Source organism: Salminus brasiliensis, chromosome 1 (genome assembly GCF_030463535.1).
Source record: "Salminus brasiliensis chromosome 1, fSalBra1.hap2, whole genome shotgun sequence".
Classification (NCBI taxonomy): domain Eukaryota; kingdom Metazoa; phylum Chordata; class Actinopteri; order Characiformes; family Bryconidae; genus Salminus; species Salminus brasiliensis.
This window is the reverse complement of record NC_132878.1, coordinates 19,842,224-19,869,719: the sequence shown is the minus strand read 5'-3', so window position 1 is coordinate 19,869,719 and position 27,496 is coordinate 19,842,224. Positions and strand designations below refer to the sequence as shown.

General features: G+C 43.6%; 1 protein-coding gene across 1 annotated transcript; it reads left to right on the top strand.

The window, feature by feature from the left end:
* Nucleotides 1-381: 381 nt before the first annotated feature.
* LOC140550274 (insulin receptor substrate 1-B) lies at nt 382-27,496 on the top strand. Its single transcript, XM_072674173.1, has 3 exons — nt 382-895; nt 3,466-6,696; nt 25,362-27,496. Exons 1-3 carry the CDS (start codon nt 544-546, stop codon nt 25,367-25,369), a joined length of 3,591 nt encoding a protein of 1,196 aa, XP_072530274.1. The 5' UTR covers nt 382-543; the 3' UTR covers nt 25,370-27,496.

The window sequence follows — 27,496 nt, the reverse complement described above, 5'->3', positions numbered from 1 at the left end:
TCTTCACTGAAGGATGGGCGCGACACTGCGAGTGTTTTAACCTCGTGCACGCGTGCATGTTTGCAAGCAGCTCTATTCCTCAACCGAGCGAGCGAGCGAGCAGGCGCGCGCGCACTGCACGCAGCCTCAGCGCCCACCATTATCAGCCCCGTTTACACACACACACACACACAGGGAAGCGCGTGCATGCAAGTGTGTGTGCGCGCGCGCACTCACTGACTGACTGACTTCTTTCCCATTGCACGGAGGGATGTGCACTCGGCGGAGCAGAGCCGTGCAGTAAGCGCGTGCACACGTACGCCCGTCCGTCCGTCCGCGTGCGTTTCGTGCGTACTTCGGACGGGACGGTGGGAACGGCACGGGGAGGGGGGGGGGCGGCGGTGTTGATAGTGGTGGTGGTTGTGGGGAGCTTGCACGCAAGTGCACGATGATGGAGGACGGAGACACGATGCGCGCCCTGACCGCCGTGGATGTGGATTGTTAACGCGATAGAAAGCAGCAAAAACCAAGCAAAAAAACAACAACAACAAAAAAAAAGGCGCGATGGAGACGCCAGCGGCGCCCGAGCCTCCGAGCTACGAGGACGTGCGCAAAATCGGCTACCTCCGCAAGCAGAAGTCCATGCACCGGCGCTTCTTCGTACTGCGGGCCGCCTCGGAGCACGGCCCCGCGCGCCTCGAGTACTACGAGAACGAGAAGAAATTCCGCAGCAAGTCGCCCATGCCCAAGAAGGTCGTGCACCTGGAGGCGTGCTTCAACATCAACAAGCGCGCCGACTCCAAGAACAAGCACATGATCGTGCTGTACACGCGCGGCGAGAGCTTCGCCGTGGCCGCAGACACCGAGCAGGTTCAGGAGGAGTGGTACCAGGCCATGCTGGACCTCCAATGCAGAAGTAAGCCGTGCTGTTTTGCAGTCGCCTGCCATTCCACCTTAAAAGGATGCAGCAGCTACACGCTGGCGCCTGCAGGCTTCAGAATGGAACTGCTGCATCATTTAAGGTGGAACGGCCAATTCGAAAACAAGATGCACAGCTCAGCTTCATTTGCTCTGCTACATGCATGGTCGTCACATTGCATGCTATGCTGGGCCACACAGCTCGTGCATGGGCCTGCATGTATGCACACAAACACACACGCACACTGTGTAGCTTGCAACTGCATGCACGAAAGATGTGCATGAAATGGACGCACCACTGGCCCATTCTCGTTCGCGTTGTCGGTGCGTAAAAATGGCACTGTTTTGGTGCCGTCCTCGGCAGACGGGAATTACTACGGTGTGTGTGGAGTAGTGAAGTGTAGTGGAGGGAGAGGGGTGGCGCATTGTGCAGCGGAGGCTGCAGCAGCAGTAGCAGCAGCAGCAGCAGTAGCGATTGCGCGCACGCCCGTCTGTTATTGTTTTTACCACCCCATAACACATCGGTGCGCCTTGTGAGCGTAACCTACATTTCTGTGCTCGAGCACCGCTGGCGGGGAGGGCGTCCGCATCGCTAGTGTGTGTGTGTGTGTATGTGTGTGTTTGCGTTAGCCCCAACATCCCTCGTGTTTTGGTTGCCGTGGTCCCCTCACCCCTCCCCGCACCCCAGCATGATCGTTGATGAGTCGATGGTCGGGTTGAACGAGGGCATCAGATCGTTGGGACGGGGGCCATAAGCAGCTATAGCCGTGTCCTTGTGTACGATCGGCCGCTCAGGACCAGACCTCGCACTGGCTGGTTGTCCGTAAACGCCCTTATCACACTGCTGACTCCGAGTCTACTATGCGCACTCGGTGTTTTTCCCTCATTCACCATGTAATCAAGGCATTCCCCACAACCAGAATCCATTAAAATGCTTCAAAGACATTAAAGCTGTTTATCTGAATCATTAATTCATGCTGTGCTTTGATCTGTATGTTGAAGAGGCTCATTCCAAAACGTGTTAAGGTGTAAACAGGAAAATTGAAATAAAAAAAAACATTAAACACAATATATAAGCCCACTTTATAACGGCATGTTATAATGATAAATTAATCTCTGTATATTGCTGCAACTTTTAACTCCTTGGTAAACGTACAAAGATATAAAAACGGGCGTTAGTGAATTCTGAAAGAAAGCCCATCTATGCACTATTCAGTTCATATTACAGCCAGTGCGTTTTATGTACTTTTCATATTTAAATATAATAATTAAAAACAAATGTTGTTTTTGGAGTTGCTTTTCGGACACTCAGTTTGCCTGAACGCAGTCAAATGTATGGGTAGACGTCCTAAGCTTTCACCTAAAGGTCATCACTGTGCCACTAAAAAATCTTGTTATGGTTTTAAAAATGCCATCTTGATCGTACAGGAACTTAATGTGAATATAAACACCAAGCCAATAAACACACTGGGTTCCCAACCTTTTACACTTCTCTGCCCACCCAATTTTTGAAAACAGATGTAACACATAACAATAAATGTGGCTCTAATGCGTCCTGCAACCGAATTACCTCTGTGATGTTATTGGAGATTACACACTCCCTCTCGTGTTCAATTGATTTTATGCAAGAAATAAAATACATTATAGAAGCCCTGAATTTCATACCGAAATTAAAGTATTAAGTACTTTAAAAAAGTCGTAGTTACTGCTGTACAAAGGTCACAATTCTAAAACACCAGTGCAGACGTAAAGAGAAGTAAAGGTTCGTTAGGGACTTGAGCACTGTACACAGTCCAACATAACCGCTGATACATACAATGCTCACCTTTTGTGTACGCACAGAGCCGTAGACCTGTCAAAGTATGAAGTGCAGCGAGTTCTCGTAATGTTCTGAGAGTTCTCGTAATGTTCGACAGGCCATCGGTTTATGAACAAAGCCAATCAGCTTGTTGGTTATGGCATGAGCAGAGGAGGGTCCACGTGTTAGTAGGAAAAGACACCCTCTATGTGGAGATCAGATTGTGAGGTCCATGTTATGTGTGGATACATATTTGTGTAGCTAGCTGTGTCAATATTGTCTGAAATATCATCATCTTATCTTTAGGTATTTCATTTAATACAAATAATAATTAAAAAATAACCACTATCATTACAGCCTGCTGAAGGGTCATGGCCCACAGGTTGAAAACCACTGGCCTGTGGTTATGTTATTAACGCTGTGTTTATGTACGTTTGCTTCCGTTAGTCCAGCCAATGCAAAAAATGTGACACTTTTGCTTGTTAGTCCTGGTTTGCTGTATATCTTGTGACATTTTAGTGCAATTAGCCAAAGTGACCATGTGTTTTCTTGCAGCGCCAGTAGGGTGAAATTACTGGAAACACATGCCTCCTAGATTGCTGCATTTACAGAATGGCAAACTCTTTGAAACATGCTACAGTTGAAATGTGCAGTCATATGTGTATATACTGGGTATTTTCTAATGGCTCCAGGCCTTCTGAGCAGGTTCATCTCAGACTGCTACCAAAGAATTAGTTTCAGTCTTCTTTTTGTATCTGTTGTCACTGTAGGTAAGACACCTGAAGACTACGGTAGTGGAGGGGAATGCGGACTTCTCTCCCCTGGCCCTGCGTTTAAGGAAGTTTGGCAAGTAAAGCTTTGGCCCAAGGGCCTGGGCCAGGCAAGGAACCTGATCGGCATCTACCGGCTCTGCCTTACTGATAAGACAGTCAATTTTGTTAAGCTCAACTCGGATGTAGCTGCTGTTGTGCTCCAGCTGATGAACGTACGACGATGTGGTCATTCAGAGAACTTTTTCTTCATCGAGGTGGGCCGCTCAGCCATGACGGGACCTGGAGAGTTTTGGATGCAGGTGGAGGATTCTGTAGTAGCACAGAACATGCATGAGACTCTACTAGAGGCCATGAAGGCCTTGAGTGAAGAGTTCCGACAACGGAGCAAGACCCAGGCAGCGGGTGCATCCTGCGGAGGTGGCACGGCTTCAAATCCTATCAGTGTACCATCCCGAAGGCACCACCCAAACCTGCCACCTTCACAGGTTGGTTTTTCCAGACGGGCTAGGACAGAGACCCCCGGAGTGCCACACAGCACCAACACATCCCCTACGCCACGCCACGGCTTCTCTAGGTCACGCACTGCCAGTATCGGGGCTCGGACAGAAGACGGCAGTGGCAGAATGACTGCGCTCAGCACTAGTCCAAGCCTTAATGGCTCCTCTTGTTCTACCACCCCTACCCTGCGACCCAAACCCACACGCGCGCCCACCCCGGCCAAAATCACCCTCAGTCTGGCACGATATACACCCAACCCTGCACCCTCCCCAGCCCCCAGTCTCTCCTCCAGCTCTGGCCATGGCTCGGAATGTGGACTGGGCGGGGCTCCAATGGGAACGGTTCCCATCTGCACCTATGCTCGGATCCCACAGAGGATATCCATGTCAGGCTCACCCAGTGACTATGGCTCCTCTGATGAGTATGGCTCCAGCCCTGGTGAACACTCTCTTTTGGCTGCAGGACTCCCTGCTGCCTTAGTGGATGCCTCTGCTGGCTGCATCTTAGTGGGGCATCGGAACAGCTCACACAAGCGGTCACATGGACGCAGGGTTCTCCGTCGCTCCTCTAGCAGAGAATGTGAAGCTGAACGCAGGTTACTCAGCAAGCGTGCCTCCCTTCCACCTTCTTCTGCTCATGAGCGCCTAGTGCCTCGCCGCAGGGAGGAGGAAGAGGAGGAATATGAAGATTATGCTGTGATGTCCCGCAGTGCCAGTAGGGAGTCGTTCACCTCTCGGCGAGGCTCAGGAAGCTCGGCGACAACGTCATGTGGGCAGCTGGAAAACTCAGCAGATAAAGGAGTCAATACAAGGGAGGTTCCAGAGGACGCATCGATTGACAGTGGCTACATGTCCATGTTGCCAGGAGTTACTGCTCCCCCTGCAAGTCTGTCTCTTGCAGTGTCTGAAGCAGAATCAAAGACCGGGGATGAGTACATGGCCATGACACCAAACAGCAGTGTTTCGCCACCACAGCACATTCGGCTTCCTGTCTCTGAGGGCTACATGATCATGTCCCCTAACAGCAGCTGTTCACCTGATCTCCATGGTATGAGCGGGTGCTTGTGGGGGAGCAGAAGCAGCATGGAGAGTCGAGCGGGAAGTGACTACATGAACATGTCGCCCATCAGTGCCAGATCAGCCTGCAGCACTCCCCCATCACATCCCGAACAGCACCCACTGCAGCCCAAGACAGTCTACTCCTACTTCTCCCTGCCACGTTCCTACAAACACACCACCCTCTCCACTCGTTTTGAGGATGATCTGGGTGAGGGGAGGAAGCCTGAGGGAGTTTGTAGGACTGACAGTGGTGTTGGACGAAGAGTAAAGCACAGCGGGTACCCCAGTGGAGGTGACTCTTCTGTTGCCCCAAACGGAGGTGGACACTTGTCCCTGTCCTCCTCGTCTTTCTCCTCCAGTTCAGCAAGCACTGAGAGCTTGGAGGACAAACCGTTGTCCTTGCCCGCTGGAGTAGTAGGGAAGACCACCAGGTTGAGCACAGGACACAGGGTTGGAAGTGCTCACCCCAAAGACTCAGCTCACCACTATCACCAGCAGAGACGAGGGCCAGGGGTCCAGAAACAGGGTCATCCACAGCAACGGAAAGGCAGGCCTTTCAGCCTCTTTGTGGACATGTCCAAAGCCAACACCCTGCCTAGAGTCAGGGAGACCTTGCAGCCCACAGTGCCCCAGAGCTCTGGTGAATATGTTAGCATTATTTATCAGGGTGAACAGGGAAGTTGCAACAGAGGGGTAACAGCAGTAGATCAGGGGAGCTCTGTGGTGCAGGGACATCCAAAGGTCATATACAGACCAGCTCCATGCCAAGTTGGGAGTACCAGTCTACCCCGCAGCTTTTCAGCACCCCTCTCCACCACCATGTCCACATCCTCTGAGTATGTTAATATGGATTTAGGCAACTCGCCATCTCCTCTGTCCTGCACGCCTCTGTCTTTCAACCCAGCTCCAGCTGTAGCCCCAAAGGCCAGAGAGAAGGTCACCAGGGCTCCTCAAGTGGGACAGGAAGCCGACATGGGACACAGAAAGAGTGGAAAGATTACCTTGGCATCTGGAGACATGGCTGCTGCTACTTTTACAGACTACACAGAAATGGCATTTGGATTGGCTGCAGCAGACGACCCTGCGCGTTGCCCTAAACCTAGCCAAACATCCGAGTCTGTCTCTGTAGAGCGGGAACAAAGCATGGAGTTCCCCTCACCCAAGGCTTTCCCCAGGCCAGATCAAAGTGCTCGGCTGGTCAGAGCAGAATCGTCATCGAGGCGAAGGCACCGATCTGACACTTTTAAGGCACCTCCACCTCTCCCTCTCTCTCCCTCTTCCTCCTCCTCCATTTTCCCTGAAAGCTCTCAGACCAATCCATCTCGACGCCAAGGCCTAGATAGTTCCCTCTGGGCTACCGGACAGCCAAACTCTCCACAATGTGCTGCTCCTGGGGTGGCCGATGTAGCCATGACCCAGGTGGTGCCCTCGTCTCTGGAGCAAGGTCTGAACTACATTGATCTTGATTTGGCCAGTAAGGAGAGCCCTCAGCTCGGCCTGGATGGATCTTCTGGATCGCACTTCTCTGTCCTGGGAGGAGTGTCAGCGGTTGGGTTGGCTGGAACAGCAGTCGGGGGAAATACCAACTCAAAAATCAACACCTATGCCAGCATCGACTTCTTCAAGTCAGAGGAACTAAGAGTTCACCAGAACAGCAGGAAGGACAGCAAAGGTATGTAAAGAATTATTCTGCACTGCAACAGTAAGATTCATTATCTCATATAAAAGATTACCAGTAGAATTATATCTGAAAACCTCACTGTACAGTAGCACACTCACCAAACTAAATCACAGATTTCCACTTTGTTGGCCATAATCTAGTCATCATTTTCCCAATGTGTATTAGCCTCTACTCTCACATGAGCCCCCCTGGCTGAGTTCAGTGGAAAACCTGCCTGTAATTTTCTCAGGGGAGGAGGGAGAAAGACACAGGCAAATCACTAAGAAGCTTCTGTGAATGGGAGAATTACCCCAGGACACTAAGTAAAAGTGATATTACATTAAATAAAGTATGTTTAATGTAATATACTATATGTGTCACTGTCCCAAAATACAGTATTAGAAATCTTTGTAGAATTTACCTTTTTTATATACCTCAGCAAGACAGCTAAACCGAAATTTTGTGAATTATACTATACATTATCTCATACACCAGATTTATGTTGGTGCATAATTGGACAAAATCTAAATTTGTACTTTAATATATTGCTATTAATATGCATAAAATATATATGCTTCGTGGTGGGTACTGGTGTGTTTTCCTCTTTCTCCTTCTAGTATAGTAGTAGTAAATGGCCTAGTTCTGCATCTGGAGTGCTCTGTGTCTGGTCCCATTAATGCAAGGAGACGATGTGTAAGAGGAGTGCAGGCATGACAGCTCCCAGATAGTAGTGCTAACCACAGCATGTGTGTGCGTGTGTGTGTGTGTATTTGAATGAACGAGAGTGTGCGCTGTGGAGGAGAAAGGGGTGAACATGGGTGTGTGTTTGTAAGGGATTCCGTCGTGTGGCCATGTATCTTATTTAACTTGTGCTCTGTGATTATAGATAATTAAGCAAGTGTAAGAGCGTTTGCATGCATTGGTGTGTGTGTGTGTGTGTGTAAAATATAATGCTTGTGAGTGGGCGTTAAGGCAGCTGAAGCCGTAAAGCCGCCGTGTGTCTGTGTATGAGGCTAGGACGGAGTGTTTTATGTGCTACTAAGGGATTCCTCAGCGCAGACTTATAGCTGCACGCATATATTTAACGCACATGGTGATTGTGGATAATTATGGCCATTTAGGCTCTCTCCTGCTGAAAATGGGCCTGATTATTGCTTTAGTGTTCTCTCTCTTTCTCCCTGTCTCTCTCTCTGTCTCTACTCTCGCTGTCTTCTTTCCCTCCCTCTCCCTATGTTTATCTCTTGCACCTTTCTTTCGATTGGTCTCCTTTCTTTCTGTCTTCATTTTCTATTGAGCATCCTCCTTTCACTTCAGAGCAGGACTGTAGCTCTGCAGGGAGGTTGGAGAGGCCCAGCCCACCCCACCGGGAAGCCATGCCTCCCAGATATCTGACAGTTCTCCAATGCCAGTAAAAATAATACAATATGTAAGGTTGTCATGTTTTCAGGCATAAGGTAAATTGCTAATGAATACTGAAGTAAATTGACATTGTTTTAGTTAATATTTTACATTTATTATGCTCAAGATGGATCATTCAGTAACTACTATCCTATTAAGTATCTACTGAGAATGACCAATTTAGGTATGGTAAGCACAGTTTAAACAGGATTAAAAAGGGATTTATTAGTTCATTGTTCATCTTTAGGCTTATTATCCAGTTACTGTGAATTGCTGATATTGACTATAATTAACTAAGTTATGCAGAGAGTTTTCAGGTCTTTGCAGCTTAAGGAGGTTAATGAAAGTATCTAAATAAATGCTCCTGGAAGTCGAAAGAAGAAAACGGTATACAAGAACCACAAAAGACTGTAGACATACTATTCAGATGTGACATGTGGCTTATTATCTATATATAGCCACCATTAAGAACTATTTTAAATAAATCAGTAACTATTGTGAAACTAATTTATAGAAGTGAGGGATTGAAGTTTGTACTCGCCAGAGGTTCTGTGGTGTTAAAGGGGTTAAGAATCCTTTCAACTTTGACATATTTGGTGGCCTACGTCTTTAAAATGAACATTACAAGAGTAAAGATATGGTGGGAGTTTATTTCATTACGTGGTAACATGGGCGGAAATGGCAAAAAGTGGATGTAACGCGGCTGTGTTTATTAGGGCAAGCGGCCATGCCGGGAATTAATCAAGTGATTATCTGCTCAAGTTAAAGGCAAACTGGACTCCACAGCGATCCTTCCAAATTACAGGTGTGGCGCAACAGATAACACCACTATCTGCCAGTGAGCTATTACACCATGTGGGAGATGGAGGGTTCGATTTACTGCGCTAAACTAATAAGAGTCCTTGGGCAAGACTCCTAACACTACATTGGCCTGCCTCTGTAATACAAGTAACCTTGTAAGTCACTCTGGATAAGTCAACTTCAGCTAGATGCCATAAATGTAAATGTAAATGTACTAAAGAACCAATGGTCCATGGACTGTGATGTGTGGCCAGAAACATTTAGCTAACAGAGGCTCAAATCACACATGTTAATAGGATAAAACCTCATACCTGAGAGCATAAAGTCGAGCGAATGGTCTTAGTCAAGTTTTTTCCACTTTTTTCCAGCACGTTTAGTAGAGTGCTTTATCCAGGTTTGCTTGCTTTTCCTCCTACTTGAACAGCAATCCATTCGTTTTTCTCTTCTTGAGCTTTCAGAGATAGCTGTGGATTCTTGCTAAATCTGTTTGTACACTCAGTCGCACAACAGCTCTTTCAAAGATTCAAGGATTCAAGGAGTCTTTATTGTCGTTCGCATCACATGTGGTACAAGGGGTGGAACGAAATTGAGATCTCAAGATCCCAGTTACAATTGTTGACAGTTGCAATTATGAACAAATAAAATAATTATAATAAAAAATCTAGACTATAAGAAGGGTAGACATATAGGCATATATATAGACATAATAGGAAAGGGATGTGAATTTCCCATTTACACTGAACGCTAACACTGCCACTCAGTCTGCCTTTTTGCTTTTTGACTCCCACCACCCGTGACATCACTAAAATACTTCCACACTGCAGACCTTCTAATGCTCCACGCTTCTCCTTAAAATTGGATCTTTTTCTCCACCTTAAGTATGCGAGGAGACTCTGTAGGTCTTCAGCATCTCTGCACTCTTTAGCATCACCACCATGGCACCATTTACACAGTTGTCTTCCACCATCAGTTGTGTACCAGTGGATGCAGAATGATGCTTTTTAAAAACCAAACATGTAAACACAGCATTATCCTGCTCCACTGTTTCTCCTGCCTGTGCAAACCTAGCTGCAATGTACTAGATCCTGTATGCTACTTACCTCAATTAAATCTGATGAATATATTCAGACTGTAGTTGTATTTGCTCACTTACACTGGTTGCCATTTTAATACACTGATAAGTGAGGTACTCAGCAAACCTGTGGCATTTATGAGCTTAGATGTTGATGTCTACTGTAAGGTATCAACTGGCTAACAGAGTGACCATGGTAGAATTCTCACCATTGCTGCACATTTTTATCAATTACAACATGAACACCAGATCAGGACATTAGTGTAGCCTGGTCAGGTTAATGGGTTTGTGCTTTTCTAATTATCTGGCTAAAATGAAGTAGGCTAGTGGTAGCTGTCTCTCTCACTATATCAGTGTCTCTGATGCTTGCAGACTGTAACCAGGTCCTCTAACACCACTCTTTGGAGCTCACCTGGACTTGCACTGAAGGCCCTGGATTTGCAAAGGTCCCAAGGCATTAGCAAAACACAGAGCTAAAACCGCCTGTGCAAACACTGGGGTCAGATTAGGTAACTAAGGCAATTTATAATCTGTAAATTATAATCTTTGTGAATTTGTGGAATGTGTTTAGCCGAATGCTTCAAGGTACAAACATTGGAGCTCAGCCCAGGGTTTAACAAAGGCTGGTGTGAACACAGTTAATCTAAGCTGTCAATGGACTAACCTTAAATCCTGAGTAAGATCTTGCAGAACACCAAATCCGAAACAGACGTAGGGCAACATAACTATTTATTTCATTATTAACTCATAATTATTAAGTTCTTCACACTTTGGATGGACTGCTGAATGAAGGAGCATACTAGTTCTTCTCTTGGGTAAAGCTGTTCTCGGTTTTTAAGGGCCTAAGCAACATCCTACTTGAGACCCCCCTCCCTCACTGACTAGAATCCCATTATTCCACATGCAAGATGGAGGTTTTAGGCCTCACTCTGGACCATGTCTGTCCATGTCCAACGAGGACACTTTGCAAGTCATACCGAGACATACTTGCACTAACTACCTGTACATAGAGTTTTTCCTAGTCAGACTATATTGCTAGTGGCACCATGAAGTCGTGGCAGTGTTGCCAACTGAACACAAACTTTGTAAACGAAATCTCAGGCTGCCACAGGACAGTTCTTGAGTTCTTGCGCAGTCCAAACCGAATGAAACTTTACCCCTGACATACACAAACAATGAGAAATCGACGTAAATATGATGGTTGCGAAGAAGTGATCTAGGCTTAGTGTCAGCTTTACATCTGCATGTTTTTGGTTTCACCTGAGGCAGAAACTCTTCTGGCTCGCTTACATACTTGGTGTGTTTGATTCTTGGAGTAATCACGTCTGTTTGAAGAATGTATTCATTCCAGTGGTAACTTTGTCGTGTTTATGGTTGGGCTGCTCAGCTCATCAATTTGTGAAAGGATCTTGTATCAGCTTGGCATGGGGTTACGAGAGTGTGTGTAAACATAATGCATCGAGAACGCTGTGAGATAGATCTTCCAGTCTCACAGAAACGGTTGTTAGGGAAGACTCTGATTACAAAAAGCTAAAAGTGTTGCTATTATTGTTTTCATTTGTTTCATAACTGCTTGCAGGGCCATTAGTGATAAAGTACTACTAATACTATTACTTAGAGCTGGGCAATATGGAAAAAATGTATATCACTTATTTTTTTTAATGATATTTACTATATTTATGACGATATTTCATCATGTAGACAGTGTAACATTTTTAAAAACTGTAATCCAATCTCCAATACTGAGTACCGTGATATTTACTCCAAATATGCTTCACTCCATTAAACTGAATAAGACTGATTACACTCTTTGTAATGAAAAGTGTGGATAATCAGTACTCTTTAAGCACTGCCGATATCCACTGACGATAAAATTTATCACGATACGGTAAAATATTGTTATATTGCCCAGCTCTACTACGACTAAAAATAAAGAATGATTAAAAAAATAATAATAATAAAATTATAAAAGCACATCTTTTCTTCACGGTATGTTAGATGGTCTCTAGTGTGTCAGCTGAAGCTTAAACCTTTGTCATATAAAAGAACGTAATAGCTATACAGTTCAGTATAAGTTGTGGTTATTTAGAAGATCGGGTGCCTTGTTTGAAACGGCCCTGAGCAATTCTTCTATTTTTAACTTGAAAGTGATCATAGGCTAGCATAGGTTAGCATAGGCTGATTGCACAAGCGCTAAAAACATTTGACTATTTTGTGCTGTTTTGTTGCGAGCTGCCCACAGATGATCATGGAATGCTAGAGCTATCGCTACTTAGGCTTTTGAATGTAACAGTCGTGTCCTGTTAGGCAGGGGGGTGGTCCAGGGTAGATTTGCTTACGTTTAGCTGGTCAGCCAGATAAAGCTGTAAATAAGATGTTAGGTTAAGCCCAAAAAGCTCACACACTTGCTGCCATATCTATGGTGGCTTAACATGCTAACTCAGTGCTAGCGTTAGCATGCTAGTTAGCGAGGAGTAGGGAGGCCGATTTGGCAGGTGAGCACAGCAACACCACCACTGTGGACTCGGCACTGTCGCTACCCGATCCGCAGAGCCGGCGCAAGGCATACTCGACCCAATGCCACTAGGGGGCCCCCAAGATATCATAATAAAAAATACATATTTAAAAAATTATATTGAATGATAAAACTAAACGGTATTACACAGGTAAAAGCTATTTTTATATTAATTTATTTTCATAGTTGGCACACCAATACTACCAATTACCAATTACCAATTTCTGCTGTTGACTGCTGCAAATGCTGATATGCTTTGGGTGGTTGATAAAGGCCCGGGCTCTTCAGCATATTGCACAATATCTCTCTCCCTATGAAATGATGAAGTATCTGGTGCTGAGGTGGTGATATGGGGGGCCCCTAATGACAATCTGCTTAGAGCCCCATAAAGGCTTGGGCCGGCCCTGGCAATCCGTGTCCCGTAACCGATGATGTTCACAATCGGCACAGAACGACAAGGCTACCTTAACTGCTGCGCTGGCAGGAAAATGTAACTGCAGCCGGGTCAAACGGGAATAGTGAATAAAAAACTGGTGAATAATTATAAATATTAATGGTCAGCTCCTTTTCTGAAGTCATTTTTGCCTGAGGCTGTTTGAAATACACGAAAGGTACAAGAATTTTACTTGTGTTTTTCTCCAGTCCTGAAACTGTGGCCTGAGGATGTCCTATAGTATATGCTGTATTTTATAGATGGATTGTTATACAGGTATGATATCTGCTTGCAGAAGTCTCATCTGGTACAATAATGTGGTATTAATGTAGCATATTAGATCGCCCAGCATGTAAAAAAATGATTATTTTCCACGCATTTGAAGACTTCTGTCGTTCTTTAGTTAGCAAATATTGTTAAATAATATGTATTGAAGATGATGTTTCGGTATTGGTATTGATATATTTAAAAACCTTGAACGATCCCAGGCCTAATCTCTAAGCTGCAGTGTAGACCCAGCTTTAGCCCGTGGTTTAGGTTAGGGTTAGCACAGTCTTCAGCTATATTGTATGTAGCAGACTCTATGAGCAGAACACCACGAGTAACCCTGTGAATATCGGACCCTAGGAACACACAGTAGGATCTTAAGCATGTAAGACACTAAGTCCATAGATTCCTCTGTATAGTTTCTTCACAATAGCAGTAATAGCTATTACGCATTTTTATGAGTATATGCAGATTCTAAATGTATGTACCAGACTCTGTGAGCAGAGCACCACGTGGAATGATGTATCTGTACAATTACAGTACTAACATAAGCTACACATTATGAGCTGCTATAGTGTACACTGACCCATATTTTGAATGCAAGAGAAAATAAAGGGTAGGTTGTGCTAGAAGAAGAGAGAAAGGAATGCATGGACACAAAATACAATGAGTAGGATGATAGCAGCAGAAAACCAGCCAGGAGACAGGAGGGCAGATAGCGACATGAAGTGGAGAAAAGGAATGTAGATACTGAGGAGTCTGTGGTTCAGTGGATGAAGACCACTAGACACAGACAGAGACTGAGCCAACAAGGTTAGATGTCATTGAGAATGAAGCATCTCAGAAATGCAGTGCCTATGGTGTAGTTTAATCTGAAGTAGGTATAGTGTCACTGGCTTATAGCAAGAACTAGCCTAGCTATGGTCATGGTGAGGGAGCACAGTACCATGTAAATAAAAGGATCTCGGAATGCAAGACCCTGTTAATATAAGGCCCTCGGAGCATAGTACCATGTGAAAATAGGAATCTCAGTGTCACTGGCTTTTAGCAAGAACTAGCCTAGCTATGTTCATGGTTCAGTACCGTGTGAATTTAGGGATCTCGGAACATAGGACCCCGTGAATTTAGGGATCTTGAAATATAAGACCCTATTAATATAAGGCCTTTGGAGCATAGTACCATGCAAATAAAGGGATCTCGGAACATAGGACCATGTGATTAAAGAGGTCTCGGAATACAGGACCCTGTTAATATAAGGCCTTCGAAATATAGTAATATATGAATATAGGACCCTGGGAACATAGTATCATGTGACTATATGTCTCACAGAACAAAGGACTCTAAATATATATTGAGCCCAAGGAACATAGGGTTCCCATGTCCTTGGGAACACATGACCTTGCAAATACAGGGCACTAGAAAACAGAACCATGTGAATAGAATGCTGTTGGAACATAAGACCCTGTGTATATAGGACCATAGGAACATGTGAATATAGTGGCCTGGGAATGTACAGTGGGATCCTGTGCATATAAGGCACAAGGTTTAGAGTTCATAGGGGCCCTGTACGCAACCACGCAATGGTTAGGTCCTAGGTTCATAGGATCCCATGAATGCTGTATATCTCCCATAATAATACCTACACAAATTAGTAGAAGTCGGGTAGCTGTGCAGAATTGGGGTTCTTCAGTGTAATAGTTTTTCTGTTTCTTCACAATAGCAGTGGTAGCCATGTCGCATTTTGCTGTGAGTACATCGTGAGTATATCACGTCATACTGAGTACACCTCTGCCGGACCCCCTGTGCCAGTATAAGGAGGCGGGAGGAAAAAAAGGGGGTGGGCCCAGCCATGAGCTGTCTAGACAGCCAGGTTGCTTTGGGTCAGGGAACCTGTAATCAAGCCCGGCCATCAGTAGCCCAGAGAACACTGCTCTCCATTATACTGGACCAGTATTGTGCTTCGTATCACACAATCATTAATGTGTGGGTGGTTGTGTGTGGGTGTGTGTGGGTGTGTGTGTGAGTGGGAGAATCTGAGCCCCAGCATGAGTGTATACAAGTTTACGTTAGCAAGTTAGCAAGTGACTATCTCTGTGTGTGTGTGTGTGTCTGTGTGTGTGTGTGAGTGAGAGAAAGAGAATGTGAATGTATGTGGGTTGTTACCTTGTATAACTGCAGGAATAAATGTGGATTAAGAAACCCAAGCAAACGTCTTAAGTCTACAGGTTTCCCACCTTGTTTTTATTTTCGCTTGTTTGTGTTTTTGTTTACTGCTGCTGAAGCTGTAACCTTTGCTCTCCCTTCATAAGCTGCTTGGTTGGGCAGATTGTGGCGCTTTGTTTCTTGGTTTATGGTGCAGCCGGCATCATTATGTTCATGCTTAGCTGTATTTGGAAGGACTTTGTCTTCAGGCTGTAACCCAAGGACCTTGCTGATTATGATATTGGCATATTTAATGGATAAGTACCGTTTTGCAACGAAAGATTTGAACACAGCAGTATAGATAGACCTCTGATAGATAGACAGATTTAGCTTTATTGACACTGCTCTATACCCAGTAAGATGCAATTAGCATCTGCCAGAAGTACAAATCTGAGCATTGTGCAAAACAGAATGCTATACAAATGAGCAATAAATATTAATACATGGAATATGAATATATAACTATGATAAATATGGCAAATATAACAACATATATGCTGCATTCTGAGGATGTCCTAAAATATACTGTCATTTTGATTTTATATACATTTTCTATTCGTTTGTATAAATTTTTTCATATCAGTTTTTACTGTCACTGGGGGCTATTACTGCATCTACTAGGCAGGTAACATCACCAGGCACAGGCCTAGTGTATACCCACTTCCAGATACAACAGCTAACAGGCGACTGTGATGTAGACGATTACTGCAGTCACAGAATTGTTCAACCCCTTTACCACAAGTGTCTTCAGTATTTAGTAGAGCAACCTTTTGCTGCCATGACCTGCTGCAAACGTGATGCATAGCCAGACACCAGATTCTGGCAGCGGCCCTAATGAATCTTATTCTTATATATTTATAATGAGAAGTGGCCTCCAGTTCACTAATATTCATGGGTTTGCTACTGCAGTCACCTTCTTCAAATCCCACCAAAGCTTTTCTGAGGTTCAAGTCAGATGACTTGGAGGAAGGTCCAATGATGCCCAAGCTTCAGCTTCCTCACAGAAAGCATGATGTTTTCTCCTAGGATTTCCTGATACCTGAATCAATCCATCTTGCCCGCAGGTTTCCAGTGCCAGAGGAAGCAAAGCAGCCCTAGAGCATTACTGAGCCACCGCCGAGTTTTTTTTAGTGTATGCTTCATTCTTCCTCTTCCAGATATACTGCTAATCAATAGGCCCGAAAAGGTCCACTTTTGTTTTAACACTCCACAGAACAAAAACTATTTTACCCTCTGAGAATGTTCCTACTGCTGCTGGCTGAGAATAATGTCTGTTAATGGTGCCTTGAGGACACCAGTGTTCTGAATACTGTGGTTAAAACAAAGACTCTTTCAAATATACTGGCCCAAATCCGGATCCACTGGATAGGATCGGAACATCCTTAGTTTTTATTATTAGCAACATACATATAAAAACTATATATAGGTTCACTGAGTCGGTTTTCCCATTATATATCATTACATGCCATTATATACCAACTCTGAATGTTTGTTTATACCTGAACCAATGAATTATACAGAAAGTTGATTCTTTTGATGGTTGACCAGCATAGATTAGGTTTTCATTTGAGTTTGCGAGTGTACAAAGTTATATTTACATTACATTAATAGTATTTAGCTGACGCTCTTATCCAGAGCGACTTACAAGGTAACTCGTATTACAGAGGTGGGCCAATGTAGTGTTAGGAGTCTTGCCCAAGAAGTCTTATTGGTGTAGCGCAGCATAGTCACCCAGAGAGGGAATCAAACCCCAGTCTCTGACATGTTGTGGTAACTCACTGGCTGACTGACCAACCACTAGTTGGTCAGTCAGCTTGACCAGTATAGACGAGGGCTTGACCGGGCTGGTCTAACCAGCTTAACCAGTTGACCACCACAGGGTATGTCCACCTTGACCATCCTAGAGAGGCAAGACATCTGTCAAAGACCGACTTCAGACCATCAGTGTGAGGTCGGCAAGAGCATGATAAAACCAGTACAGAAACAGAGGACGTTTGTAACTGCAGGAAAAAGACTTAGGCATGGTGGCAATAGGTTCATGTTTAGCTGCTCCAAAGAGTCCTATTCTAGTGGCAGTACTTCTTTACAGGGATTAGACTAGATGTGTGTGTGCATTTGCACATCTGTGTCAGCAATGGGTGCAAATTAAAGTAGCTGAATGCATTCATTAGAAGGGGTGTCCACAGACATTTGGACATAGAACATAGTAATAGAACATGGCTTAGTATTGGTATGTGCTGTTGCGTTGTATTATTGCCTGCCAGCTTTGCCTTAAATAGAAAGGGGCCTTTTAGGCTATAGCGTCAACCCAGCTTTAGCCTGTGGTTTAGGCTAGGCTAGCACCTTCATTCCCATAAATATATGCCAGGGATTTTCATTATCATGTCAATGATGCTAAGTAGCAATTCACAAAATTCAATATAAGTATGAGTGTGGGGCCAATATAGGACCTTGATTACTCCACTGGTATATAGAACTTTATTATTATTATTATTATTGCTCCTCTTATCAATATGGCTGATCGATTCAGTACTTTACTGCTACTTTTAATGGTTCTGTTTATTGCCTGATAGCCTTGCCTTAAAAATAATAGAGGCTTTGGTCCAGCACAGTATGGTGACATCCCTGCCTAAACACACTTGGCTTAGATCAGTTGAGTTCCCAGCTCTAGTAGATGCGTTTTGGCCCATTCTGAACTAGAAGTATCTTTCAAAGCCTGTTACAATGATAGTCGTCCAGAGCAGCTAAATCAATGTCATTGTCAACAGCAGAAGATCAACCAATTGAGCCCGTCCCACCTGACGATGGCTGCTGTCCCACAGTTTGAGACCTAAGCTATGATGAGTCGTTTGACAAAGACGAGACACTGTAGCTTTACGATCTTCCCTTTGCATTTAATGATAACGCTTACATGGTGTGTTTTTCTCCTAAATATGTTCTGGAATATTTTCCCTCTGTGTGTTTATGCCAGTAACATCAGCCTGAGATCCGGCCCTGACCTTCAGAGTGTTACAGTGTGAAGTGTTTCTGCTTGCATTCTCACAGCGAGGTTAGTGCTGAAGGACTCTTGTGGACGAGACTTGAGGCTTGAGGCGTATTTTTGGACTTTTGATTCGTCGGACGTCAAAGGAAGCCTCATCCGTTTGGTTTCCTTAGTGATACCAATGAGGACGTCTATCGCTGTCTCTCTCTCTCCTTTTCTCTTCCTCCTCTTTCCCTCACTCTCCCTCTTCTCTGTCCCACTGTCTCTTAATGTCATCATAGCTTTTCAGGTAACCAGTTTCTCCCAGTTGTTCAAACATACATTTTCATGCATTTTCTTTGAATGTGAATGTGTGTGAGTGTGTGTATGCGTGTGCGGGGGTGTCCTGAAAAAAGCTAGGCTTGTCTGCAGAGAGATTATCGTTAACTTAAGTGGGTGGACAGAGGGCACTGCCAATTGATCTGTCTGCTGGTAATGAGCCATACACGTACACACGCACACAGACAGGCACACACACGTGCTTGTATTTCTGTCTTTGTGAGGCGTTTCTCTGTAGTCTCATAGTCAAACTCAAAACTATACTTGGCATTTAAGGTAAATAGGATGTGACGATGTCAGCACGAACGGCCGAATGGTTGCCTTTTCCTGAATCACGTACCAAACACACTCCCCCAATTAGAATCTAAATAAGCACTTTTTTTTAACTTACAACAGAAAACACAAACATTCAGTGTTGCAGGTTTGTATATTTAGGTCGCTGTATTTTCTGTTTTGGTCAAGTATTAGTCTCGATTAACACCTTCCCTGGGAACTGTACTGGGTTTCATGCAGGTAAATTGGTACGTCAATTGAGATTACACTCTGGCTTTTGTTCACACCTATAAAAAACTCCAAAACTGTAAAAACAAAAATGTTTGGCAGTGATCTCATGCCACTATATTTCCAAGTAAGATATTGACTTCTACTAATGCCTTCGCTGGGAATTGTACTGTGCCTTGCACAGGTGATTTTGTGCGTCAACTGGGAATTGGGAATTGGACTCCTCTGGCTGTTATCTTGTGACACTAAAAATTCCCAGTCAAGCATTGCCTTGTATTAACACCTTCCCTGGGAATTGGACTGGATCTCGCTCAGGTAAATTGGTGCATCAACTGGGAATTGGTCTCTGGCTTGCATTCACACCTGTAAAAAAAAAACCCAAACTGTAAAACCAGAAACTTTCATGCCACTGTAATACTTGTCTTCTGTTTATGCAATTCCTGGGAACTGTATTGAGTCACATTCAGGTAAAATGGTGCATCAACTAGGAATTCCACTCTGGCTTGCGCTTACACTCAACATCTCCACAAAGGGCTGTTTTTGCTTTTCTATTAACACCTTCCCTGGGAATTGTACTGGCTCTTGCACAGGTACATTGGCGTGTCAGTTAGAAATGTGGCAATTAGACTCTGGCTTGTGTTCACACCTATGGAAAAAAAACCCAAACTGTAAAAACAGAGATGGTCCATTTTGCTGGCTGTAATCTTACACTACTGTATTTTCCTGCAATGTTTGGCTTCTGTTTACGCATGAAAAGTTTGTTTATTGCATGAAAGTAAATTGGGACAGCAACTGTAACTCTGGATTGCGTTCACACTTAACATCTTCTCAAAGGGCTGTTTTTGGCTTTTGTGATGAGTTATTTATTGTGTTTTTCATGCATGTAAATTTGATTGACCAATTTAGGAAGAAGGAAAAAAACAACAACGTACAAGATATACCAATCCCATCAGTTTTGGCCTCTCACTTTTTCCCTATTGGAGAGCAGCTAAATGTCCACACACACACACACACATGCGGAGGAGGAGACGGTGGAAAGCCACAGTAATTCTGAATGTTTAGGTAACTGAGAGTGTATGGGGAAAGAAAGACACTGTATAAAGTGGTGTGTGTGTGTGTGTGTTGTTGGTTCTGAGGAGAGAGGATTCACTCCAGCGCTCTAAAGAATGTCTGTGGCGCCTTGTACGGTGAGGTAAGCCTGGCGTCTGGCCAGATCTGACACACAGACACTCACACACACACACACATACATACACACAGTTGTTGACTCTTTCAGACTGTCAGACTTGATCCCACTCTGCACTGAACTCTTCCCACACTCAGTCCCACACACACGACACACGTCTAAAGCACACCACACTTCTCTCTCTCTCCCCCTTTCTCTTTCTCTCCTATCTCTCGCTTCCTCTCTTGCTTCATCCCCTGCCTTCTCTGTCTGTCTCTCTCTCTTGCACGCTCTCTCTCTCTGTTATTTCTGGTGCTGGTAGTGAAGGTCAGGGCTGCTTGAGCAGAATGAACAGCAGTGGAGAAGAAGAAATGGTGAGGGGGATGAGGAGACGGAGGTTGGAGGTGGAGAGCAACTCCAGAGTTGAGCTTGATTCATTTTGTGAGAGCTTCCTGTGATGGAGGGAGAGAGCGAGGAGCGAGGGATGGTGGAGGAAGAGGAGGAGGAGGAGGAGGAGGAGAGGGGAGGGAGAGACGCGAGGGTGGATTCTTTTCTGCAATATTCTACCTGGGTGTGTGAGTCTGGCTGTGTGTGTGTGTGCTTGTGTGTGTGTTTGTGTGCTAGTGGTGTAAAATGCATCAGTCCGAAGGTGCAGGTTGAACTGCAGCATCTGTGTAATGTTAGAACTGAAAGTAAAAGGTAGCTGTTCCTTCTGGGGTACTGAACCCCTCTGCTATGAAAAGGATTCCTTGGACTAAAAAAATAATTATGTAAAATACATGAGGAAATGTTAAAGTGGACAGATTGTGAGGCACTGAATCATTTGGGAATGAATCAAAACAGATTGAATTGAATCGTTGTAGGGTTTACCAAGAGAGTAGACTTGGCTGCTCTGGGGTTTTTTTCTCCCTGACTTTGACTGTGTCTGGACACTTTGTCTGTGTGTGTGTGTGTGTCTGTGTGTGTAGGGTTGTTCACAGCAATACTGCTGGTGTGGGAACAGAAATAGAATACTTTGATGCCTCTAACAAACATGTCAGACATGGGCAAAGAGAGGATAAAAGAGAGAGAGAGACAGAACTACAGAGGAAGACAGAAGGACAGAAAGAGGGGATGCATGCAGACAGAACTACAGAGAGAAACAGAGGAACAAAAAGGCATAGAGAGAGAAAGAGGGAGGGCACAGAGAGAGCGAGGGATGAAGGGATAAAGACACAGTGAGAGAAGAGACACTCAGACATCTCAGACATTGAGAGAAAGAGAGCATGAGCAAGAGAGAGAGAGAGAGAGAGAAAGAGACTGAGACTCCTGCTGGAGGAAATCTCAGAGTGCCAGTCAGACCTGTGGAGATCCCAGGGGAGCTGTTCAATAAATGTGTGTGTGTGTGTGTGTGTGTGAAAGAGAGTTTGTGGCAAAAGGCAACTATACTGCAGGAGTGAAAGAGAAAGGGAGACGTCCAAAAGAGGAGAGAGGACAGACAGCAGAGGAAACTCCTCAAACCTTGATCAGCCGTCCTCCTCCTCATGCACTGTCCTCTTTATGTTATTGAAGGTCTTCCTGCAGCTGTCCACTGTTGGTAAACAGCTGTGTGTGTGTGTGAACACTAGAGGTGTAAAATGCGTTATGATACATCAGTCTGTGATTCAGCTGTAATGCTTTTGTTTTAATATAAATTACAGTCGGTTGTAATATTTAGTAATATATGCATACCTCTTCGGGCGACACAAACAAACCAAAACAATCTAGACATGCATACAGTGCTTGAGAGGGCATTTTATGATTCATTGAATTATTAACTAAATAAATTAAATTGACTTTATTTGAGATTTTATGACTCACTGAATCATTTTGTAAAGAAATTCAATCGGCTATGATTAGAGACTTCATGATTCACTGAATCATTTTCTAAAAGCTATGAAATAGACTCTACTTTAAACCGTAATTAAACTGACAACAAACTGAAAACTGAATCTCAGTATTTCGGTATCTCTGTGAATATGTGTGATTAGCTTTGAGAATGTGAGTGTCTGTGTGTGTTTTGTATCTTGTAGACAAAACGGTGAAGTCTTGGAGGCTGTCTTATCTCCTTTGGTATGTAATTTGTCGTAACATCAAGGGTGTGTGTATGTGTGTGACAACTACTGTGTGAATAATAGTGGCTATTCAGTGCATCATTAGCGATCTCTAAGAACTGAACTCTCTGGGAAAACTGCACACACACTGAAACGCATAGCAAACACTGGCTTATGAACATCTACACAGAGCCTGTCGGAGCTTTCCGTCTTGATCATAGTCTTGATTGTAGTCTTGATCATGGTTTTGAATTGAAAATCAGCTTGTGAAAACTTTTTTAAAATGTAAGGGATCTCCACCTAATGTAAGGTTATCCTACCATGCAACAGAGCCAGGAAGCACAGAGGAAGCTTTCTATTTTTTGAAGAAAGTATTTAATTACACAGCGACGTTACTGATTACATAATTACATAATGAATTATGTTTGATTTACAATGATTCACAATGACAATTGATTTAAATTCTGCTTCATGAGTCAGTTGTTAGGTGGTTGCTTTGGTATTTAAAATGATTAATTATGTATTGATAGGTTGTTGCTATGGTGTTGCTAGGCAGTTGTCAGATAATAGTTAGGCTAGATTTTGCTGGTTGGTTTCAATGGTGTTTTAGCTTGTTGCCAAGGGTGTATTTGGTGATTGCTAGGTTTTTGCAATGGTGTGTTTGGTAGTTACTTCATTATAGGATATAGGATAATAATAGGTGGTTCTTAAGGTAATTAATAGGGTGTTGCTATGGTGTTGCAGGTGGTTGTTAGGGAGTTGCAAAGTGGTGCATGTGTTTTATGTGTTTAATGTGATTAATAATAAGAAAACTCATAATAATAATAAATGATCTCCTCCCTTGTTTACAGATAGAAATGTGGTATAAATTAAAGATATGTTATCCGCAGTTTTAAAGGAGCTCTTCTGCTTTTTTCAGTGAACGCCATTGACTTACAACTGCAACCAGCGTCATCTGCAGTTGCAAGGGTTAATTCTGTTATGCCTGCAGGTGTTTAAGCTCCTGCTACAGCATTTTTATATCATTAGGTCTTTGAGGATTCCACTGCAAAACCTTACAGACAGTTAAGTACAGCCAGTCCAGAGCTGATTTTGGTTAGTGTGCTCTGGGCCGTGGTTCTTCTGCTTAGCATCGTGGACAGCAGCATTCATTCTTACATTAATAGCATACCATAACACTTCCAGCACTGTCCATGACCCCTGCTGCGAACGTCTTACTGCTGAACACATTGTTCTTACTAGACATAACAGGAGGAATGCTGCCAAAGAGGTTCCATCTTTGCCTCATTTGTCAACAGAATAAAACAGAAGTGTCCCTGTCATCCTAAATATTAAGGGTTCTAAATGGTTCTTGGATTGGATGTACAGTTCTAGGGGAAAACCCATAACCGATTCACGATCTTTACATTATATGGAGGTTCTGTAACCTTCAATGTTTTTTTTTAAGGTTTGTGAAGCTCGTTATTTTAGGCAGCCAAAAGTGGTTCCTCTTTGGCATCACACCATATAACCCTGTTTGCCACCTTTTGTAAGAGTATGGCTGGTTTATAGAAACGGTTGGGCGCTGGAGCTCTGAGGCTAATGTTGCTAGCAAACACTTCAGCTGATCACCGCCCACCTATACGTCCACAAGGCCTAGGTATGTTCCCCTCCCTAAACCCAAAAAAAAGCGTTGTCTTATGTATTAGCATACTTGTGGTGAGTATGTTTTTGGTCTTACACTAAAGCAGTTGTCTGTGCTGTCTGGCTTTTGTCTTTTGACAAGGTTTAGGTTACTCTAATGCTACATTTATAGGAGGCAGTCAACACAATGACCCATCAGGAGTTCAATTGTCCAACCTTTACCATAAGTCACAGCAGTGGATTTATTTATTTATTTATTTATTTGAAAAACACAGACACTAAAATGCTCACTTTTTAAAGCCCAGGCTTCAACGCCCATCTACAACAAAGCCCGAACATGGATGAAAACACTGAGAAAAATTCACCAGATACTGTAGATAAGGTCAGGTTCAGTGGTTTGCTGAATAAACACTTACTGCCCAGATAGGGAGTATGCATTCTAATTCTTGCAGGTGCCTTAAAACCTTTTAAGATAAGATAATCCTTTATTAGTCCCACAGTGGGGTAATTCTCACAGTACCTTATGCTGTCATAATGTGAATCTTTACAGGTACATACTTCTTATAAAGTGTCCCCTCTAGTTAAAATCAGTGTAAGAATTTCCATATTAGAATTTGCTAAATGTCTTCACTCATGTCAATGAAATACGCAAGAAATAACCAGCCATAAGTGCAAATACTAAGTGTTAACTTGACACATACATATGGACAAAAGTATTGGGACATAATCATTGAATTTAGGTGTTTCACTCAGCCCCATTGCCACAGGTGTATAAAATCAAGCACCTAGCCATGCAGTTTGCCTTTACACACACTTGTGAAAGAATGGGTCAGTCTAACGAACTCAGTGAATTCAGCGTGGTACTGTGAGAGGATGCCGCCGTCACAGCAAGTTAGATATTGCACCATTGAGTGGTCTTATTGAAAAGTGAAAACATTCCATCCATAAACCACTGGACCCACAGTGGAAACGTGTTTCTGTGGAGTGATGATCATGCTTCCATCTCTGGCAGTCTGATGAATGAGTCTGGGTGTGGTGAATGCCAGGAGAACGATACCTACCTGACTGCATCATACCAACTATAAAGTTTGGGGGAGGTTGTCAACAGATACATTCCAAAACCTTGATAGAAAGCTTTCCCAGGACAGTGGAAGCTGTTATAGCTGCCAATGGGGGACCAGTTCTACATTACATAAAATAAAAGCTCCTGTAGGTGTCCCAGTACTTTTGTCTACTTTTCCCATGTATTGTAGATCGCATTGGTTGTTGGTGGTTCTTTAAGTCACACTGCTCACTAAAACAACTGTCCTTTTCTTTCTCTTTTCAGAGTGTTGATCTCCCAGCTTGCTGAAGAGGAACCGAAAGCTGATCCATGCCTGCTCTGCTGATCTGTGTGTGTATGTGTGTGTGTGTGTGTGTGTGTGTGTGTATCTGTGAGTCCTACAGGTGTGGAGGTTCACCCATGTGACTCTCACCGTAAGATTTTCTTCTCATTTGGTTACAATCGATACAGAATTTGCCAAAAGACTATGGGTACATATCTGCCCATGAACATCGATATGGACACGTCCTTCAGCCAATCAGGAAGGACTACAGCGACTCTGACTGCCAACCAAGAGCCAATGATATTCCTTTTTTTCTTTCCTTCATTATGAAATAGAAAAAAAATTGTAATACAGATGTTACATAGTCTACGGATAGATGAGATACATATATAGTATACATAATATTACTGAGAAAAGTATATATAACTTTTTTAAAAAGTGCCTCATTTTTGATTGTAGCCATTTTTACACAGGTCCTGATGCGCTCTGTGAGAGGAAAAAAGCTTTCTGTTTGCTGTCTCGCTTTGTCTGTCACTTTGTGTTCCTGAGAGAGTGAGAGAGAGAGACCATAAAAAGAAAGTATGAGAAAAGAGAGAGAGTAGACAGTCTAGTTGAGAGCAGATAGTGTATTTGTTTGTATAATCTGATTGCCTTATTGTGTTCAAAGAGGTGTGTGTGTGAATCTGTGTGTGTGTATGTGTTTGTTTGATGAGCATCATCTAAGCCTCAGCCATGCTGTGCCTCTATACTCAACTCAATAACCTTGAAGCATACACTAACAGACACTGACAGCTGCACACACACTTACACGTGCGCACGCATACACAGCTACGCATACACAGACACAGATACACAACCAACCATACAGCAAGACCTCAAACTGTCTGCCTATTCTGCAGTACTCGAACTCATAAGCACTGGTGAACATTAGTATTATCCTCAATAGCAAGGCGGCATCAGCTGACCGGCTGCACTCAGATGTCCTGAGAGTCTGAATAAGAGATTAGGGTGTGTGTGGGTGTGGGTGTGTGTGTGTGCATGAGTGTGTTGAGTCTCCATTCATACACTGGCAGTCATAAAGAATTGCTCTGATGGGGCTGCGAGATACTAGCATTGCTGTTAGCATTGCTACATATCGTGCTACGCCTTCAATACATTAAAAAGGCATTAGAGTGGGTACCGTTGAGTCGGTACCGCTGAAGACCGATCTCGGTTTAAACAAAATACGGCATTCTATATATAATTTTCAATATTGCAGTAATTATTAACAATAAAATAAAGAAGCCATGAATAGTACTTTGAGCAATGCCACAGAAGAACCATGTTTGGACCACGTTTGTAAGGTTTTAAAGATTCTTCATATTAATCTCTACTACAAACAGGGTTCTTTTTCACCAATCGTGGTTCTTCCATGGCATCACTCAAAGAACTGTTTGAAGCACCTTGGTTGCTGGATGTGGATGTTTCTTTAAAGCTGGAAAACCCACACAAATGCGAGCCCGATTTGTTTGACGGATGGGGGTAATGATAGTGTCAGTGCTAGTGACTAGCCAGAGCTATAGATGCCAAGCTCCACCCACAAATAGCAGCTAGTGTTTATTTGTTTATTAATTGGTTTAATTTCTTTGTATGGTCAGTCCAGTCTCATCATACACTATATGGACAAAAGTATTTGGACACCTCTGTTGTTCGGAGGAGGCTTTCAGCTGCCCTGGCTTTATACTCTTTTAGCCCCCATGCCTGGCATTAGTACCATGGCATGGTACCAATGGGTTTATTGGTTTATCTGTTTCAAAGAGTCCTATTTTATAGGCAATATGCATTCATTAGAAGGGGCGTCCACAAACATTTGGGCGTATAGTGTAACTTTCAAAATAAATATTCTTTAAATGTTAATATGATTAAGGTTTACCTCATTGTTCTGCTCTATTAGTAGCTAGCACTCCGCTAGCAGTTTATTAGCAGCTGTTTAGCAAACGTCCAATCTCGTAACATTGACCAAACCTCATCCGGAAACGCGCTACGTTGCTAAGCTGGACTATGTTGCTGTAGCTAAACAGCTAAATGGCCACCTAGCTAATGTTAGCTTGATTACTACACCCGGACGCACAAAATAGCAACTGTTGTGGGTGGAGAG

What these genes read in the sequence shown, in the direction of transcription:
- LOC140550274 (XM_072674173.1), top strand. Translation starts at nt 544, where the DNA reads ATGGAGACGCCAGCGGCGCCCGAGCCTCCGAGCTACGAGGACGTGCGC. An exon ending in GCTGGACCTCCAATGCAGAA is followed by an intron (nt 896 to 3,465) that starts GTAAGCCGTGCT and finishes TTGTCACTGTAG; the next exon opens with GTAAGACACCTGAAGACTAC.